Source organism: Ambystoma mexicanum, chromosome 9, assembly GCF_040938575.1.
Source record: "Ambystoma mexicanum isolate Mex_15411 chromosome 9, UKY_AmexF1_1, whole genome shotgun sequence".
Classification (NCBI taxonomy): Eukaryota; Metazoa; Chordata; class Amphibia; order Caudata; family Ambystomatidae; genus Ambystoma; species Ambystoma mexicanum.
This window is the reverse complement of record NC_090931.1, coordinates 1,297,690,988-1,297,709,452: the sequence shown is the minus strand read 5'-3', so window position 1 is coordinate 1,297,709,452 and position 18,465 is coordinate 1,297,690,988. Positions and strand designations below refer to the sequence as shown.

Here is an 18,465-nt window from a genome sequence, read left to right as displayed (position 1 = left end):
GTCTTTTTGGAATAAAACCAACTGATAACTGAAATTGTTGTTTTAGCAGCTTTTGTTATTTTTTGTCTCTATGTATAAGGTGCACATGCAAAATATAAGTAACTGTTTGCATGAATTCTAAATGTGATTAGCAAGACCAACAAGTTTGGTTTAGTTTTAATAATTTGTATTTGCTGCCAGGGAAGGGCGCTCAGCCAATCAGGTGGCTGAAACAGTGGGCGAGAATACACAATCCCCGCCCGCTATCCCAGCCACGCGAGGCCCTTCCCAGGGTGGCGCCTTATTTTTAATTCAATGCAGAGGCTGCATTTTCTTTCAACCTTCCCCAAAATGACCCGATTCACCTCCCCACCCCTCCACTTACCTGTGGGACCGGAGCATTGCACTCCGGTCACGGCGCTCCTCCCGTTTGGCCACCATAGACATGGAAAAGGGTCTTAGTCCCTTTTCCACATGGCGGCAGGCATCTTTTTTTTTTTCCTTCATTTTTCTTCAGGAGATAGGCTGTGCAAGCAGTGCGGATCTCCCGATGAAAAATTAGGAAAGCCATTTGCACTCCGGACGAAGCCCGGGGTGCAAATGTCTTTCATGCCCTGTCAGTCTGGCAGACATGGCCTTTAACGGCCCACAGCCCGAGCTGAGGCCCTCTCTTCACACAGGCCTGCCTTAGCTCAGGCTGGTGGTGCATTAAAGGCCATGTCCGCCCTCCTGGCAGGTCATTGAAGCCATAATGCGCCAGCGGCCCATGGGCAAGAAAGGTGCAACACATAGACAAGACAGCCCAAGACCGGGTACCAAATAACAAATCTTAATCAATCTGGTTAGCCAAATATGCATGAGGTCCTATCAAAATGATCAAGCAAAAAGAAAGTAGGAATCAGGTAAAAAGATTGTCTTTAGAGCTCTCTTGAAGATTGGCAAGGAGCCTGTTTCTCTAAGAATGGATGGAAGGCTGTTCCAGAGATGAGGCGCAGTGGAGTCAAAAGCCAAACATCCAGCTCTGGCAAGTTTAGCAGGTGGTTTAACCAAAAGCTTAGAGTGGTTAGATTGCTAGGCGCGGCAGCTAAGCTTCAGAGATAGTCTATTTTGCAAATAGACCAGGGTATTCCTGTAGCGGCAATTATGGGTAATAGCAATGCGCTCCCTGACCGGAAGCCAATAAAGGGAAATACGTGCTTCGCTAACATGGTTCTTGCGCCAAAGTTGGACAGCAATTCTTACTGCGCTATTTTGTACTGTCTGTAATTTCGTGATATTGCCCTGTGATGAGCCATGCAACAGAATCTATTTTTGCACTGATGATATCATAGGCCAAATGGGTACAGTTCTCTTTTGATAAGAACGGATGGATGGGGGGACGTGGTTTGGCACCAAGGAAGATAGCTGCCCAGCCCGTTAGCTCTGTCTCACTTATTTATAAATAAGGCATTCCCTGTGTTATATGTTCTTTTTTTTATGTACCGTTAATCAGCCAGAGCTCTGTGAAAGCACTTTTTCATCTGCCGCGGAGGTCCAACGTGCCCTTGCCCTCAGGTTTCCACGGAGAGGAGCAGCGTCATCCGAGCGGCTGCAGCTTCGCTTTCGGCCCACCTCTCATGAGGTAACTGTCGGTCTCCTCCCACCGTGACGTGCCGGCTGAGGCCTTCCCCGCTCCTCCTTCCCCATAACACCACCTTCAGCTTCTACAGTGAAGCGGGCAGGACATTCTAATTAACTGTTTATCTCTGCGCAAATTTAGTAATTTTAAAAACGCAGACTACGCATTTTATGCTGGGTAAGAACGCTGTGGAACCTTTTACAAATACGATTTCATTATATTGTTGTTTCCTGGTTGTTGTTGTTTCCTGGTGCTGTACTGTGCTGTACTGCTCAACCTACTTCATTAGTTCTGCAAACAATGGCTGCCACTAAAAACAACCAAATAAGTACACCAACAATTAAAGATTCTACTACCCCATCCACAACATTGAAGAGACCCAAACGCGACTCTCCACCACTGCATACTGTATCAGATCCCCCTATTGAAGCCATTCTTTCTGAAATCAGAGCTCTACAACCCTTCATAGAAACCACAAACCAAAAGCTTCAGCAACTAGACAACAGATGGAAGGGCTTTGAGTGTCGAATGGAAGAGGTGGAGAAAAGGGTCGGCCTTGTGGAAGACATATCTCCAAGGGTAGCTTGGTTAGAAAAATCAGTTAAAGACCTCCACAAGCACAATGAGGACTTGGAAAACAGGAATAGATGCAATAACCTTTGTGGTTCTGAAGGCTTCGATCCCAAAAATTTCCTATAAAAGCTGCTACCTGCTATTCTTCATCTTCCTCTTGAGACTCCACTCAACATTCAACAAGCTCATTGTGTTGGACAACCGAGAGTTTCCACTTCTTCTCATCCTGCTTCCAGAACACTCATATTCAATTTACTTGAATACACTCAGCTTCAAATCATCATGTCCTCTGTCAAGGAAAAATAATCTCTAAAATGGCATGGCTGTAAGCTTTTCATCTCACAAGATGTGGCCAAAAGCACTGATCTACGCAGGAAAGAATTTCTCTCACTACGCCCAACGTTGAAGCAGCTCAACATTCGATATAGCTTATATCATGCCTGTTCATTCAAGGTAACCCACAATGGTAGCTCTGCTATGTTTGGTGACCCGAATAACTTAAAAGCTTTCATATGTACTATAAAAACCGAAAATATGGACACATCCACTCCGGTGACTCCATCTACTTCAGTTGAATCCTGATTTTGCTTGTTTTCCTTTTTCTGGTTTTTCCTATCTTTTTTCTTTTACCAGTTAATCTCATTCTTCTCATAATGCCGTTATTATCATCTCTTGTTCTAACTTTAGTGAGACGATAGCGGGTGTGGCACCCTTCTTCTGCCGTGTACTATCTTTTTCTTTCTGATAGACCGGCACTGTCAATGACATTTTTCCTTCCTTCTCCTTTTTGCATATTTCCAGGTTTGATTCTTTTCTTGATTGTCTTTCTCTTTTCTCATAAGCTGAAGTATGCTCTTTATATGTTCTTATGGCTCTCTAGTTTCTGGTTGCTTCAGCTTGAGGTGTTTTTTATCAGGCCTCCTTACCCCTCCCTGTATTCCTCGTGTGTTCCCCTTTTGTATCTTAATCTTGATTTTGAGAATAGCAATTGCACTTTGAGTTTTTTTTAATGGATTACTTTCCCGAAATTTGGCCTCAGTGGGTTCATCATTGCCCTCCCTATATGTGGGTATTATGCTAAGATGCAAACATTTTACATGTATATAAATGTCTCTTAATTGTGCTTCTTGGAACAGTAAGGGCTGCAACAACCCCATCAAAAGATGTAAAGTTCTATGTCATTTGAACAAACTTAAATCTGTGGCATGCCTACAAGAAACACATTTATCCTTGCAAGAGGCTATGAAATTGAAATCTCTGTGGGTTAAGGAGTTTGTTCCTAGCCCAGCAGTTGCAAAGAAGAATGGAGTGGCTATACTGCTTAGCAAAAAGTTATCTTTTAAAATTCTGAGTAGTGATAATGATACCGAGGGACGTTGGGTCTGGGTCAAGCTCCAGATTGATTCTACTTTTGTTTCGATCCTGAATGTATATGGTCCTATCAAGCCTGACCCTCAGTTTTGGACAGCTATTAAAAAATTATTCTCATCAATAATTTCCCTAACTTAATTATGTGTGGGGATGTCAATCAAGTCCTTGACCCGTTTTTGGATAGGAAATCCAGTGCTGTACATATATCCTCAAAAACTCATAGGCCTTTTTTGGGATGTCTTTCTGAAACGGGTCTAACCTACTGCTGGAGGTTGTCGCATCCCACACAACTTGACTACACCTTCCATTCTCTTCCACACAATATGCTCTCTCATCTCGACTATATCTTCACCTCCAGAACACTCACAGGCACTATCGTAGATTCAACCATTTCCAATATTATCATTTCAGATCATGCCCCTATTAGAACTACCTTCATCTTTGATGACATCAGTAAACCCTCCTCACGTTAGACATGTTATATCCACTTATTACAGGATCAACAGTTCATTCTATCTGTCCAGTCCTTCCTGCAAGAGTTTTATGATAAGAACCATGATGAAGACACTTCAGTTGTGAATAACTGGGATGCTTGCAAAGCTGCACTTAGATATAACGTTATGGCATATTCTGGTAGGATGAAGAGACTGCGTAAAAAACACCTTGATGAACTATATTCTCTTTTGACTTCTGTGGAGAAACTATACTACAAATATCCTAATACCACCAATCTCCACCTGGTTATAGATCTGCTGTGCCAAATGAATAATGAGTTTACCAATCTAGCGGCAAGTACCATACTCAGATATAAATCTAAAATATATCAAACTTCTAACAAGGCCGATAAGTCACTAGCCTCATATTTGAAAACCAGGAAGGAAAGATGCTATGTGTCCCACATTAGAGACACCTCTGGTGCAATACTTAATCACCCTAAGGATATCCTGAACTGCTTCAAAAAATTCTATGAAAACTTATACAATCCGGCCACCCCTATTCATACCATGGAAATGCAGTCTTTTCTTAATAAAATTAAGATTAGATTTTCCTATCCACAAATTGACCTCTCTCAACTAGACAGTGACATTACACTCCTAGATATCAACCTCGCTATAAAGGGGCTAGGTAGATACAAGGCTTCAGGTCCTGATGGTTTTTCAGTGGAATTTTCCAACTCCCTGGCACGTTCTATTGCACCAAAACTCAAGTCATTATTCTCATACTTTGTCTCACAACAATCCTCTTCTGGCTCATTTTCTGAGGCCTTGATTATATTATTCCCTAAACCAGATAAAGACCCAACATGCCCTAATAACTATCGTCCTATTTCCCTCATCAACGTAGAAAGTAAAATATTTGCCAGAATTCTTGCTAATAAAATTGAATTCTCCCTTCCATCCTTAATTAAATTGGATCAAGTCGGACATGTTAAAGGACGTAACATCTCCTTGAATGCCACACTTTTTTTAGATGCCCTCTATATTGTTTGATATGATATGATATGATATGATATGGCATTTTTAACGCACCTATAATGTTTCAAAAGATAACATAGATAGTCAAGGATACACTGCAATTGCTCTCGAAGCTCAAAAGGCTTTTGATCGTGTTAGCTGGGACTTCATGTTCCACTCCCTTGAATGGCACGGCTGCAGCGCAAAATGTATCTCCTTAGTCAAAGTTCTCTACTCATGCCCTATATCATCAATTTTTATCAATGTTCTAACGTCCTCCTTCTTTCCTCTCTTAAGAGGCACACAACAGGGCTGTCCCTTTTCCCCTATTCTTTACATTCTATCATTAGAACCTCTATTAGAATCTATTAGATCTAACAGAAATATTCCAGGAATCCCAGCTGGTTCATCGCATTTTAAAATTGCAGCGTATGCTGATGACGTCCTTATTTTCATTAAAAATCCCAAACTCCATATTACCCACCTACTAGATTCCTTTCATCAATTCAGTGCAGTTTCTGGTTATAAACTTAATAAAGAAAAGTCTGAAATGTTACCCCTTAACTCCGTCTGTCTTAAATATGAATTGGAGCCCTACGTTTTAAAATGGTGTAATGAATCCATCAAATATCTCGGTATTAGTTTTACGTCCACGATTCATAATACTATTAAACTTAAAAAGCGCATTTTGTTAGACAAACTTAAATATCTCACTTCCAAATGGTCTCCCCTTTATCTTTCATGGTGGGGCAGGCTTGATACTATTAAAATGATGCTCTCCCCTATTATCCTTTATTACCTTCAGCTCCACCCTGTTCCACTGCCTCTCTCTTTTTTCAAACCAATTTACTCTATTCTGCTTGATTTCCTCTGGGGCTCTGGAAAATGTAAAAGAATAGCTATGGCTAAATTAATAGCTCCTTATGATATGGGGGGGTCAAGTTTCAAGATTTCAAACTATATCACTCTGCTTTCCTCCTTAAACAATCCTGTTGTTGGTTTAATTCACCTCATTTATCAGATACTCCCTCTTGGCTTAAACTAGAGAATAATGTGGTTTATCCTTATGATCCTGCTGATCTCATTTATCTCTTTAATCACACCTCCATGACTCTGTCTGACACTATTAAAGCCTCTGTGGCTGCCCTCAATGTTTTTCTTTTTCCACACAATAAAAAGCCTAATAATAACCTATCCCCCCTGCTTTGGCATAAAAAAAACATTGTCATTAATAATAGAATATTGAACTGGAAATCTTGGTTAAAAAAAGGCATTAGATGTATACAGCAAATCATTAATGGCCCTGATATTCTTTCTTTTCAGCAGTTGAGGCACTCATATTCTATCCCTAATACAGAATTTAAATTTCACAATAAGCTTATCAACTCCTGTCTAGATGCTCTTCAACACTTTTCTAATAACATCCTATCTCCAGATGTACTTAGGCTGTGGCAACTAACCACCTCATCCGACCTCAAGGCTTCAAAATTCTATAATGCCCTTAACACGAAATCTGTTGTTCAACCAGTGCGTTTGTTATGGGAAACAGAGTTTGGAGTAACACTCGATGATCGTATTTGGTCTTTGATATTCTCCAAAATCAGAAATATTACAACAGCAGCCAACGTCACACAGCACTTTCTTTTTTTCATTCATAGGGCATTTATTACTACAGTCAAACTTTCCAAATCTAAAAACGGATTAAGCAACAGTTGTTGGACCTGCGATTATGCCCCGGCTTCCTATGAACATATGTTTTTTAGCTGTCCTTTGTTTTTACGTTCTGGCAAAATGTTTGGAAATTCCTTAACCGTATATTTTTTATCAATGTTCCACTATCTTTTTTAAATATTGTATTAGGCAGTCTCGCCTTTGAAGGGTGAAATGAGTTTTTTTCAGGGAAACTATATGATCTATTGATAACTATTGCTTTAAAACTTATAACGGCAAATTGGAAAAACTCACGTGCATTGTGTATTAGAGGTTGGTGGAACAATATTTGCAATATACAAAATCTCGAACAATGCATTGCTAATCCACAAAATTCCATTCAAAAGCACAATACAAAAAGGTCATTTTGTATCCACTATTTGAACTATTTCAATGTCACATCACATGGCACATAAAAATGTCTCCTATTTTCATCCAACAGGTGTTCCCCTGCTCCTCCTGAACTTCAGAACATCTTTATCTCCATTGCTCCATCCTAGGCGGACTCTGCAATCACTCCTTTCCACTTTGCTCCTTCCCCCTTCTTCTCTAAGCATGCCCTTGTCCACCCTATCCTCTAAAGTGCAAGTGAACCCATTCACTTGCACTTTATGTTCCCTTCTCCGCCCTCCCGCCTGAGCATTACACGTCCTCCCCTTCCTGCACATCTCCTCCCTCTCCCCTTATTTCTGTTACCGCACTTGCAAGCTCCGCATTGTCACACAACCTAGTAGGAAAGGTTATTTTTGTCTTCTTCCCTGCTCATCCCATCCTACTCTTCCCCTCCTCTACCCGCACCCTCTTTCCTTCTTTCTGTTACTGCACTTGCATGCTCTGGATTGTCTTACGACCTAGTGGGAACGTTATTGTTTGACTTCTTCCCTGTTCATCTCCAACCTACACTTCTCATCCTCCCCCTCCTCTCTTTTTTGTAACTGCACTTGCATGCTCCGCACCGTCTCATGACCTAGTAGGAATGTTATTGTTTGTCTTCTTTCCTGTTCTTCCCCAACCTACACTTCCCCTCCTCCCCCTCTCCCCACTTTTTGTTACTGCACGTGCAAGCTCTGAATTTTCCTAGTAGGAACGTTATTGTCTGTCATCTTGGCTGCTCCTTCCCTAGCTCCCCCTCCCTTGCCTTCCCTGGCATTCTTGTTACTGCACTTGCCCGTTCCAAATGTTTCAAGACCTAGTAGGAACGTTGTGTTTGTTTCCCCCTTGTACCTCCCCCTCCCTTGTCTTGATGCGCCTTAAAACACCTTTTGGCTGTATAGGTGCATTATAAATACCCAATAAATAAATACAAATGAATAAGGACAACAAATCTGTGGTCTCACAGGGCTGCGATTGACTGTTGTGTATTAATTACATTCACTGCTTCTTAACCGTGTTTTCCAATTTAGGTATAATTATTGGGGCTGAATTTCAATGTTGCTGCTTTAATGAGCGGAATCTGTTTGATTGAAGTCTGCTTGGTTTTAATTCCTGTGTTCATATTTAAAAAATGAAAAATAATATAAATATGACAAAAGAAAGCAGAGTTAGGCATCAAAAATAAGAATGTGTATTAGGGAGAAGTTATGAGAATTTTTGCTTTGCGGAGTGGTGAAAGGCGATTACAGAATTATGTCATGCGGCATAAAATATAGAATTGGGTATGGGGCTCTGATTGCAAAAGGGCTCTATTAATAAGGCCAGAATATAGGACAACATTGATACTCGAGGACAAATTCTTCCTTTAAAGGTAGAATGGTCAGGACTGTGATGAACGGCGATATGGTCAGGGCATTCTCAGAATGTTATGAAAACTGTGTTCTTTGTGGCCACACATGAACGTGAAGCAATTACTAGGCATCTAAGGGCCAATGTAAGTAATTGGGCACCCTGTGTCAATAAAAGCAGCGGATACCTACTCCAGAGGCTCTAGTTAGAGCATTGTTATGATGTAAACTGAATCTTGTGTAGCTGGTGGTAAGGGGAGCAAGGGAAGCTTAGGTGTGAAGTCATGCTTCTTCATTCATGGCCCTCTAGGCCCACAACAATTATTGGTGTTTCAGTAGGAGGCTTTCTATGCGGCGCTTGGCACATCCAATATGTGTTTGAAACGCAGGTCTCCATATCTCTACCAATTTATAGCTGCACAAGTTCCAGACTGATCCATGGCATGAGATAATGGAATATGCTGCATGGGGTAAATACAGGTTATTTAACCATGCATTATTTTCTATGTTCCATGCCATTCATATCCTGTGTGATCCCAACTCATAATTATGTAGTATTTTAAAAATAGGAGGCATTTAAAACACTACAGGCTTCATTATAAGTTGTGTGTATTTTTTATTGGAAACACCAAAAAGATAATTACTGTGAAGGATTGCCATCTGGCCACGGTGTAGAAGCCAGGTTTATTTTAAATTTGTATTAGATTAATAAAATGATGTGGATAATTACATCTCAGAAAGGTTAATCTGCCATTCAGATTTCCCTTTAATAAGCTCCATGCCAAAAGTGTAGTGCACCTGCTGGATCAGAAGCCTGGTCTGTAGCACCTGCTCTACCAGAGGTACAGAGAGGCTCAGAGCACACAGGTGCCCATTTGACAGTCGCAGTGAAAGCCAGTAACTACAGTGCAGGGGCTGCATTTAAGATATGAACCTCTGTTCCAAAAACTACATAGCTATGATAATGCTTTCCTGCTGGCATGTTAAACTGTAACAAGCCATACCTGAGTTTGAAGTTTAGTGGCTAGCATCTCTCATAATTATACAAGCCATATCAATTTGATATCACAGATGTGTGCACCCTTCATGCCTAGCTCATCTGTAAAAGGATTATATGTATTCCCCCAAGCCAGGCTGTCTTTTCTGCGGTCAGCAAGACAGTAGCCTTGGGGTTACCTCTCGTTACTCCTTTGTGAGGGCAGGTAACACCCTTTCCAGAGAAACAGCCACTTCACAGGAAGCTGTGCTGTGAACAGAAATCAAAGGGTGCACCCTTTACAAAAGGGGGTGCCTCCCACCAGGGTGCTCAATACCAAAAGGGCCTTGATTCGATTGAGAAGGGAAGGGGGTAGGTTAATGTAGACAGAGGGAGCTCCTTACAGCTGGAGGAAGGTTCCACCATCTTGTTTCTCTCTTCCTCTATCGTTCCTTCCTATCCCATCCACTTCATGTAGCACAAAGCTCTTTGGGTGTGTTGTCAGAAGGCAAAGACCACTTCTATCAAAGACAGGATTGGATCCTTAAAGCACTCCTACTTTTGTCCAGTCACCTGAAGATTTATTTAAAAGAGGGATTCTCCCACCCTTCTCAGATTCACTTTGGAACAAACACTTATGGAAGAATCCATTGGACCTATGTTGGAAGATTTAGCTTTCTCGAGCGCTCCACCAGTGAGTTGAAGAGTGAGTGTTCAGGGCAGAGGCAAGCTCTGTTCCCTACCCATCGCCAGGGCACATTGAGGTTGACCTGTTCTGGAACAAGACCTGCCAATTGCACTGCTTTCCAGGACCTCATTTTGGTGAAGGACTCATCGAAGTGTGTACGGGCCTCCCTTGCATTGGGAGCCTCAGAAGAAGGACTACAATTGTCCCTGTTACCTCTGAGAAGGACTCACAGCACCTGAGAACCAAGACATCCAGGATTCCTACAATACCTGCCATTGAATTGCTGCGAGCTGTGGTTCAAGTCCTTTCCACCACATCAAACCATTAGGACCCTTTACTGCTGCCTTTGGCACTCACCAACTCATCAAAATACTGAACTGCATGTTCAGACTTGTTCACCACCACAATCCAAGCTTTTGGTTGCCTTTGTTGCCTTTGAACCACCTCTCACCCCGCCAGCTCTTCACTGACGATCTTCATCGCCAGTCGAACCAACCCTTGTGAACCATTGAGCCCCGACCATTGTTGCCAAATCGAGCTGCTCGATTCAACTTCACCATCAAAACGACTTCTGAACTGACACTTGTGGCCCTCTTGATCTGCAGCCCCTCGACCGTCTCATCAAACCGATCACCTATACAGTGCATCCAGTAGCCAACATCTTCACAGTCAAATTGACCTTCAAACCAAACCATGTGGCCATCACGATCCACTGTTCAAGCACCGCTTCTAACCACAAAAAGCTCCCATTCGACCCTGCTTGACATTACTCCTGTTCTAGAACAACATGACCACTGCATTCAAACTATGTTGAACCACACGAACAGCAGCAAGAAGCCTGGTTCACCATTTTTGAACTTCCAAGAAAGTACCATTTCCCCATAACTGCCCCATGGTCGATTTTAGGCCTTAGCAACTGCTTAGGTAACTTGTGCACCTTGTTGCTCAACAAAGACATATCCTTTTAAAAAGAACATTGAGGTCATTGAATTGCCTTTCAGCCCTGTATTCTTAGCCAGAGCGCTGCATTTCCTCTTTTCTTGCATCTTCTCTATTCTTTTCACAGGGGTGTAATTTTTGTACAGTTTTTGTATTTCGTTTTCTTGCAGATGGTGTGTTTATATATTTTAATAGAACCTTGATTGGACATTCCCTTCCTTTTGGACCGTGATACATTGCTGTTTGGGTTTCTACTAAATTATCCCCAAAAAAACTAAGGAGGTATATCTGTTCTATCTCTTAACTGTGCCAGTTTTACCTTCACCTATGATTATGATCACTGTTGGTTTGTAGGAGTGTGAAGGCTGCCTAGGCGGTTTTACTACTACTCATCCTTGCACTGCTGCAGACCAGAAGTAATTTTGTCACAATTATCACTACTACTAGTGGTATTCCTGAACATCCACCAACTTCAGAGTTTACCACGGTTTTAGTGGTAATAGTAGTGGTATTGTTGGAATACCTCCAGTGGCAATACTACATCGGATAGTTAAAGAAAATGTTTTTATTCATTTTCATCATTATATTGATGGTGGAAATGGATAATGTACATTAGTTGTGCATACCAATGCAGTACTTGTTTTAATGCACAAAAGAGCAAATGCTGACCCTTTGTGGATTACATGGGTAAGGTGAAGCGAGGTTGAATTTCACAGATGTCCAAGTTATCAATTCTTTGCAATGGCCCTTTATAAAATAATTCCCCTGTATTGAAGGGACACGAGTGTAACACCTCCTTTACCACTGGAATACCACTGGAGGTATTTCCCTGCAAACCTCTGAATTGGTGGGCGGTAAAATCAACAATATTTGGCAAATTCTGCTGATTTTACCATGACCTTTCAACTTGCAATGAGGTCCTCCATGATTTTCATTTATCACCTTACTCATAAATGAGGCCCTTTGAGCAGGAATCATATAGCAATGGAATTTATTGTCGTTCTCTTTATTCACACAACAGACATTCTCCCGTTTGTTGTTATAGGTTCAGTAAATTTAATGAAGTGCTCCCCTATAGTGTAATATCTTTAAACTTTTCGGGATTCACTGACAATTTCAATATACGCAAAATTGTCAATGGAAGTTGCATATTTCAAAAAAGATAATTGACCTGCAAATAGGCACTTTAACGCCACTGTGATTGCTAAACTCATCCAGAAAGAAGTTTTCCTCCTGAGTGATCAGAATTAGAAGTCACTTCTGTACAATGATATCCATAAACGAATAGTTCAATTGCTTTCTCCATTTACTTGCAATAGTTTAGTATATATGCCCAAATGTTTATTAGCTATGCCTTTGGAATCCTATAACTAAATCGTATGATTATTTAATTCAATAGGATTCGTACAAACAACAGAATTGAACAGAGCAGTTTAGAAAACAAAATACATATATGCAATCACTTACAAATGCGCTGACGTTGGCATATAATGTTTTATACTCTTTGGATGTTACATTCTGGAGATTGTCTGAATACGCCGTGTTTAGATCAAACCTTCCAAAGAACTGTTTTCCTAAATGTACATGAAGAACAAGTTTCATTAACCAGAGATCAAAGTCAAGCAAACAGGTTTTTGTTAAATTCAAATATGTTCACTTTATTTTAAATTGAGAACATGTGTAGCCCTTTAGCGGCATTCAAGGCAGCACTGTCACAGTCCAAATAAAGACATCACTACCCCAGCAACAGATACTGTCCCCCACACCCAAAGTCTATGGTGGAAAACAACTGGGTTCTATGAATTACTGCCGCATTTTTTTTCTCAATGCTAACTTCACAGTTTTTGTTGTTGCCGATTTTGCAGATTTCTTTTACCACAAACAGCAGGGGGAGGAGGCACTGCACAAACCCATTATATGGCTTAAACCAACTTACCATATACCTTTTTGTGGTGAAAGTAATGCGGCACCACCGATTTTGGCAAAATTGCCATTCGGGAAATTTGAGCTCGACTTTCAATTGCACTTGATATAACCATAGCAGTCAACCAAATTGGTACAATGTTTGCATGAGCCAATAACCAAATTGGCACAATGTTTGCATGAGCCAATAACCAAATTGGTACAATGTTTGCATGAGCCAATAACCAAATTGACACAATGTTTGCATGAGCCAATAACCAAATTAGCACAATGTTTGCATGAGCCAATAACCAAATTGGTACAATGTTTGCATGAGTCCATGCAAACAACATTGCACTGGACAATATTTGGGATATTTTTGCAGTAACAAAATAAATCAATTCGAAGTGTTATGGGGCAGATTTCACAAAGGCGGTAGCAGGAGTAACTTTGACCTACTCCTGATTTACTTTTTTCTTTGCAGAAGTAGGAGTTTCTTCTCATAGCTTCTTTGTGAACCGAATAGTCTCTCCCAGCAATAAGTCAAGAGTAAGTCAACTACGACTGGTAATTTCTTTGTGAACCGAATAGTCTCTCCCAGCAATAAGTCAAGACTAAGTCAACTAAGACTGGTAACTTCTTTGTGAACCGAAAAGTCTCTCCCACCAATAAGTCAAGAGTAAGTCAACTACGACTGGTAACTTCTTTGTGAACCGAATAGTCTCTCCCAGCAATAAGTCAAGAGTAAGTCAACTACGACTGGTAACTTCTTTGTGAACCGAACAGTCTCTCTCAGCAATAAGTCAAGAGTAAGTCAAGTATGACTGGTAACTTCTTTGTGAACCGAACAGTATCTCCCAGCAATAAGTCAAGAGCAAGTCAAGTATGACTGGTAACTTCTTTGTGAACCGAACAGTCTCTCCCAGCAATAAGTCAAGAGTAAGTCAACTACGACTGGTAACTTCTTTGTGAACCAAACAGTCTCTCCCAGCAATAAGTCAAGAGTAAGTCAACTACGACTGGTAACTTTGTTGTGAACCGAATAGTCTCTCACAGCAATAAGTCAAGAGTAAGTCAACTACGACTGTTAGCTTCTTTGTGAACTGAACAGTCTCTCCCAGCAATAAGTCAAGAGTAAGTCAACTACGACTGGTAACTTCTTTGTGAACCGAACAGTCTCTCCCAGCAATAAATCAAGAGTAAGTCAACTAAGACTGGTAACTTCTTTGTGAACCGAACAGTCTCTCCCAGTAATAAGGCAAGAGTAAGTCAAATAAGACTGGTAACTTCTTTGTGAACCGATTAGTCTCTCCCATCAATAAGTCTTTGTGAACCAGCCCCCATAATCTTGCTTCATTCTAAAACAGAAAACTTTGTTCAAGCACATATTCAGATAAATTGGGCCTCATTCCGAGTATGTGGGTGTGGTAAAATCTGCGATAAAGAGACAGTCATTCTGTTACCCCTGTATTATAACTTTTGGTGATAAAATGGAGGATGTACTTCCAGCAAAAAGCTGTTGGTAAATAATCCACTTTAGCGCTGAAAATCTCTGTACTTAATAGGGGTAATTACTGCTGATGGTAATGCCCAAAGATTTCCCATGGACTAATACCACAGACCCACCACTTGTGATCCTGTGGTAATTCCACATGACCTTTTGGCAGCAACGATAATTGATTTTGGCATGAATTCCAAGGATTTACCAGCAAATGAATGGCAAACGTGTAATGATCCCCATTATCTTTTTTTAAGATGACAGACAGAGCTCAGGTTTATTCGGCCAATCAAATGTTATGGAAATGTATCTCTTGCACAGATGCTACTAACACGTGTCATCGCGAAGGGAGAGCAAAGTCTGTGAGGCAGGAAGACCACTTCTCAAACCATAGCGTAGGAGGATTACTGATACATGCTTCAAGCCTAATTCACAAAGGCTTTTTCCAACGTGATTGAGCCAAGTTCTATGGCAAAGAAGCTTCCTCTTTTGCACTTTACTGCCCTTTATTATAAACAGCAGTCATAAAAAGATCTACACTACAGCTCCCATGAATCCAAGATGAACATTGGCTTTTCTTTTTTGTCATTTCTGCGCTAAAACTTGCTTTGCAGCACAATTGTGCTCGAGAGTGTTAAGAGTCGCATTGTTACTCCTTCGTTATGTAACAACATTCTTTCTTCGTTGGGGGCAGAGAGGTGAAAGGTCACTAACCTTAAGTCGTGCGGCGGATCTAGAGGTAGGTCTATGCCACATTGCACGCACCGCCTGAGGGGTAGTGGGGGCTGCTCCGGGTCACCGGGCAGCCCCATAATCGGGTCGGGTTGCACCCGACAGACATCCTCGGGTGCGGCGATAACGCTGCTAGATTCGGGGTGGGGGTTCCAGCCCACCCGCTCCGGGGACACCGGAGCTCCACACATGGCCAGCTGGCAACCGGCTTACCGTGGCCCCGGCTCTGGGGGCACCCAGGCCGGGGTCGCCACCCTGGCCCGACTCACAGGGCCAGGGGAACACACAGGGACGGCGTTGCCCGGCAGGGGCACCGTCCTGGAGCTGGGCCCTGTCCTTGGGCCCAGCACACGTGGCAAGGCGCCAGCATGGCGCTCACATAACACACACACCACGGATCCAAGATGGTCTGACTGACGAGCCCGGAAACGGCTCGTTCTTTTTATTAGCTTGGTCACGTGGTTGACCACGTGACCAAGGCAAACACACTGGACAATACCATGTCCCCCTACAGGGGTGACATGCAACACTCCTCTTTTTTCATAACAACAAAACAAAACCCCAAAGTCCCAACATAACCACCACTACTACTACTTGAGCCACTCTACTACTTTGCACACCCTTTATTAACCTGGGTGAGTGGCTCTCATGTCACTAAAAAGCACCACTGAGAGATGCTGGCACAACATAAAGCACTCCACTTCTACAGGTGTGCACCACACTACACTGCCCACCAACTGGGCCATTTTAAGCAATTCCGTGTCTGCAGGCTCACAGTCTTCCGGGGAATGTCAATTGTGATGTCCATCTTCCGCACTCGTGGAGTTGCCGGAAGCCAGCTCGCATCCTCACCAGAGTTCATTTTAGGACAGTCACTACACAGTCACAACAACTGGCAAAGCCGCACCTGGGGAGGCCCAGGGGCCACATCGGCCAAGGTCCACTTGTATGGCGGCAAACCTCATGGCCGGATGGCAGAACCCGCTTCCTTTGCCTCCCCTTCCATCTAGGGCTGCTGACCAGATGATACCGGTGCGATGCCATGAGCCCGGCCATCTTCCTTACTGCGCCAGACCCTAGGGCTTTCCACCCTCCTTCCTCGTGTTCCTCTTTGTTTGCCGTTGGGGTAGGGGTAGGCAGCTCACCTCGTTGTTGCAGCCGCAGCCGCCACCCCTCCTCAGAGAGAGGCAACCCACTTGTTGGGCGGCACCCGCCCCTCTCCTGGACCGGGGCCACCTCAGCTGTGCGGCGGCCCCCCACACCTCTTTTCCCTGCTCCTCGGAGCGGGCACACACACCCTCGCGGGCAGTCCCCCTTCAGATGGGAGCGGGGGCAGCGGAGGGGCAGCTGACTTCCCCACTGTGGCGGATGCCGCTCCATTGTCTGTAGGGGCAGGGCAGGCAGCTCCTCTGCCCGCTCCTCAGAGCGAGCACTCCCTTGTCCTTGCGAGCCCAGCTGGTGCTGGGCCCGCATCCTTTGTTCCCTTTTGCAGGCCCCGTTGGAATCGGGCCTGCATCATCTTTTCTCCCCATTTTCTTTTTCACGGCCCAGATGGTGATGGGCCCGCCTCATTGGTTCCTTTTTCGGGGCCCGACGGGCAGCAGCACCACGGCGGGCGGCCAGCAGTGCCGGCAGGCACACTGAGGGAGGGGCCGCACACCTCCTTTGTTTCCTGCGGCCGAGGCCGCGGGCAGCCCCCCCCGTCAGATGGGGGAGGGGCAGCACACGTGGCGACCGCCGCCCTCACAGTGAGGCCGGGACGCCGCCGATCACTTCTCCTCCCCACGGGCATGGAGCGGCTCCCTCTTTGTTGCCCTTGCGGGCCCAGATGTAGTTGGGCCCGCACTGTCTTCTGTGCGGCGGTGTTGGCCGTTCTGTATCGGCGACTTGCGGGTGGGGGGAGGGTCAGTGCCTCCCCTTCTCGCGGCCGACGCCGCAAGCCAATCTTCTCAGGGCCGCCTCAGCTGTTTGGCTGCCCCTTTCTTCAGCAGACTCCACCGCCCGCTCCCCCTGCGGCATCTGAGTCCGCGTCCAAAGTGGGGAGGGGCGCAGCCACCAACGCGGCCGACGCCACAGACCTCTTGCGGGCAGCTTGTGTGTGCCCAGTTGGTAGTGGGCCCGCCTCACCAATTCCCTTCGGGCGCGCGGGGCCCCTCTTCCTCCTTACTTTCCTTTGCAGCGCCCATCCCTGCAGCCAATTCTTATGGGGGTGGGCAGGCTCACTCCATATGCGGCCGACGCCGCTCACCTCATGGTGGTCATGAACTCGGCTACCTCTCCCTCCTCTCTGATGCTGGGGAGAGGTCCACGATGGGGGAGGGGTGCAGCCACCCACGCGGCCAATGCCGCAGGCTTCTTACACCCCCCCACAGGGGACGGGCATACAGCACGGCCGACGTCACTGTAACGCTCACCCGGTTCCCACGGAGGCGCGGCGTCGAAGGCGCAGAACTCTGAAGATGGACAGGAAGGGCCCCTCTATTCTGGCTTCCCTGGCTCGTTGGATACCCTCCTGTGCGTGAAAAGGGAGTATTACCAACTGTGGGACAATGCTCAAGCCTCCCACTCCCTTCCAACCCTCCACGATACCTCCTCCACGATTCCCCGTGAAGCCTCACCTTAGGGTTTGGAAGGATGAGCTCTCCATCCTGCTTCTGATGCAGGGGCGCGTTGAAACCCAGTTACTTCACTGGATTGAGGATTGATGGGTGTTCAGGTAAGCTTGACTGTTCAGGTAAGGCGCTGTAAAAGTCTTTTTCCCCTTAGGGGCCGGGGTTCGGAGTGCCGGAGATATGGCGCCGACCCGAAGTGAAACAGTTCTGGATGAGCGCTCAGGTAATGTCTTTGCATTCGCTCATTCAATGTCTTTGTCTTTTTTCCCCATAGGGGCCGGGGTCTGGAGATGCCAGGGAGCGGCAGGACCCGAAATGCAGTGGGAATAATCCAACAGGTAAGACTTAAAAGGAAACTGAGCTTTCCTTATTCCTTTTCTCCCTCTCACCTTTGTTCTTGTCTTTTTTCCTCTAGGCGCCGGGGCGTAGCTGAATCCGGAAGATCGCTGCTGAAGATGGAAGCACCTTGCAAAGGTGAGTAAAATGCAGCGCTGCAGCGATCGAAACGAAATGCCTTTAAAATGATGTCTTCCTTTTCAGGGCCGTTGGAGAAATGACTCCAGGATGCAGATTTAGCAGGTAAGGGCTTTTCTTCTCCTATTCTCTTCCTTTCTCCCCTTGCAGGTGTTCCAGGGTGCTGGCAGGCGTGGCTGAAGTCAGGATGCTGGAGCTGACACGGTGAGCGTCCAGCT

At 44.5% G+C, this 18,465-nt stretch overlaps 1 protein-coding gene across 11 annotated transcripts in view; it reads right to left on the bottom strand.

The window, feature by feature from the left end:
• Positions 1-18,465, bottom strand: part of MUC13 (mucin 13, cell surface associated) — a 449,549-nt gene that overhangs the window by 152,717 nt on the left and 278,367 nt on the right. For all 11 annotated transcript variants that reach the window (XM_069616647.1, XM_069616650.1, XM_069616649.1 and 8 more), the window contains one exon: positions 12,497-12,603. In XM_069616647.1, coding sequence (XP_069472748.1) covers positions 12,497-12,603 — 107 coding nt within the window. The remainder of the gene's footprint in view (positions 1-12,496; positions 12,604-18,465) is intronic.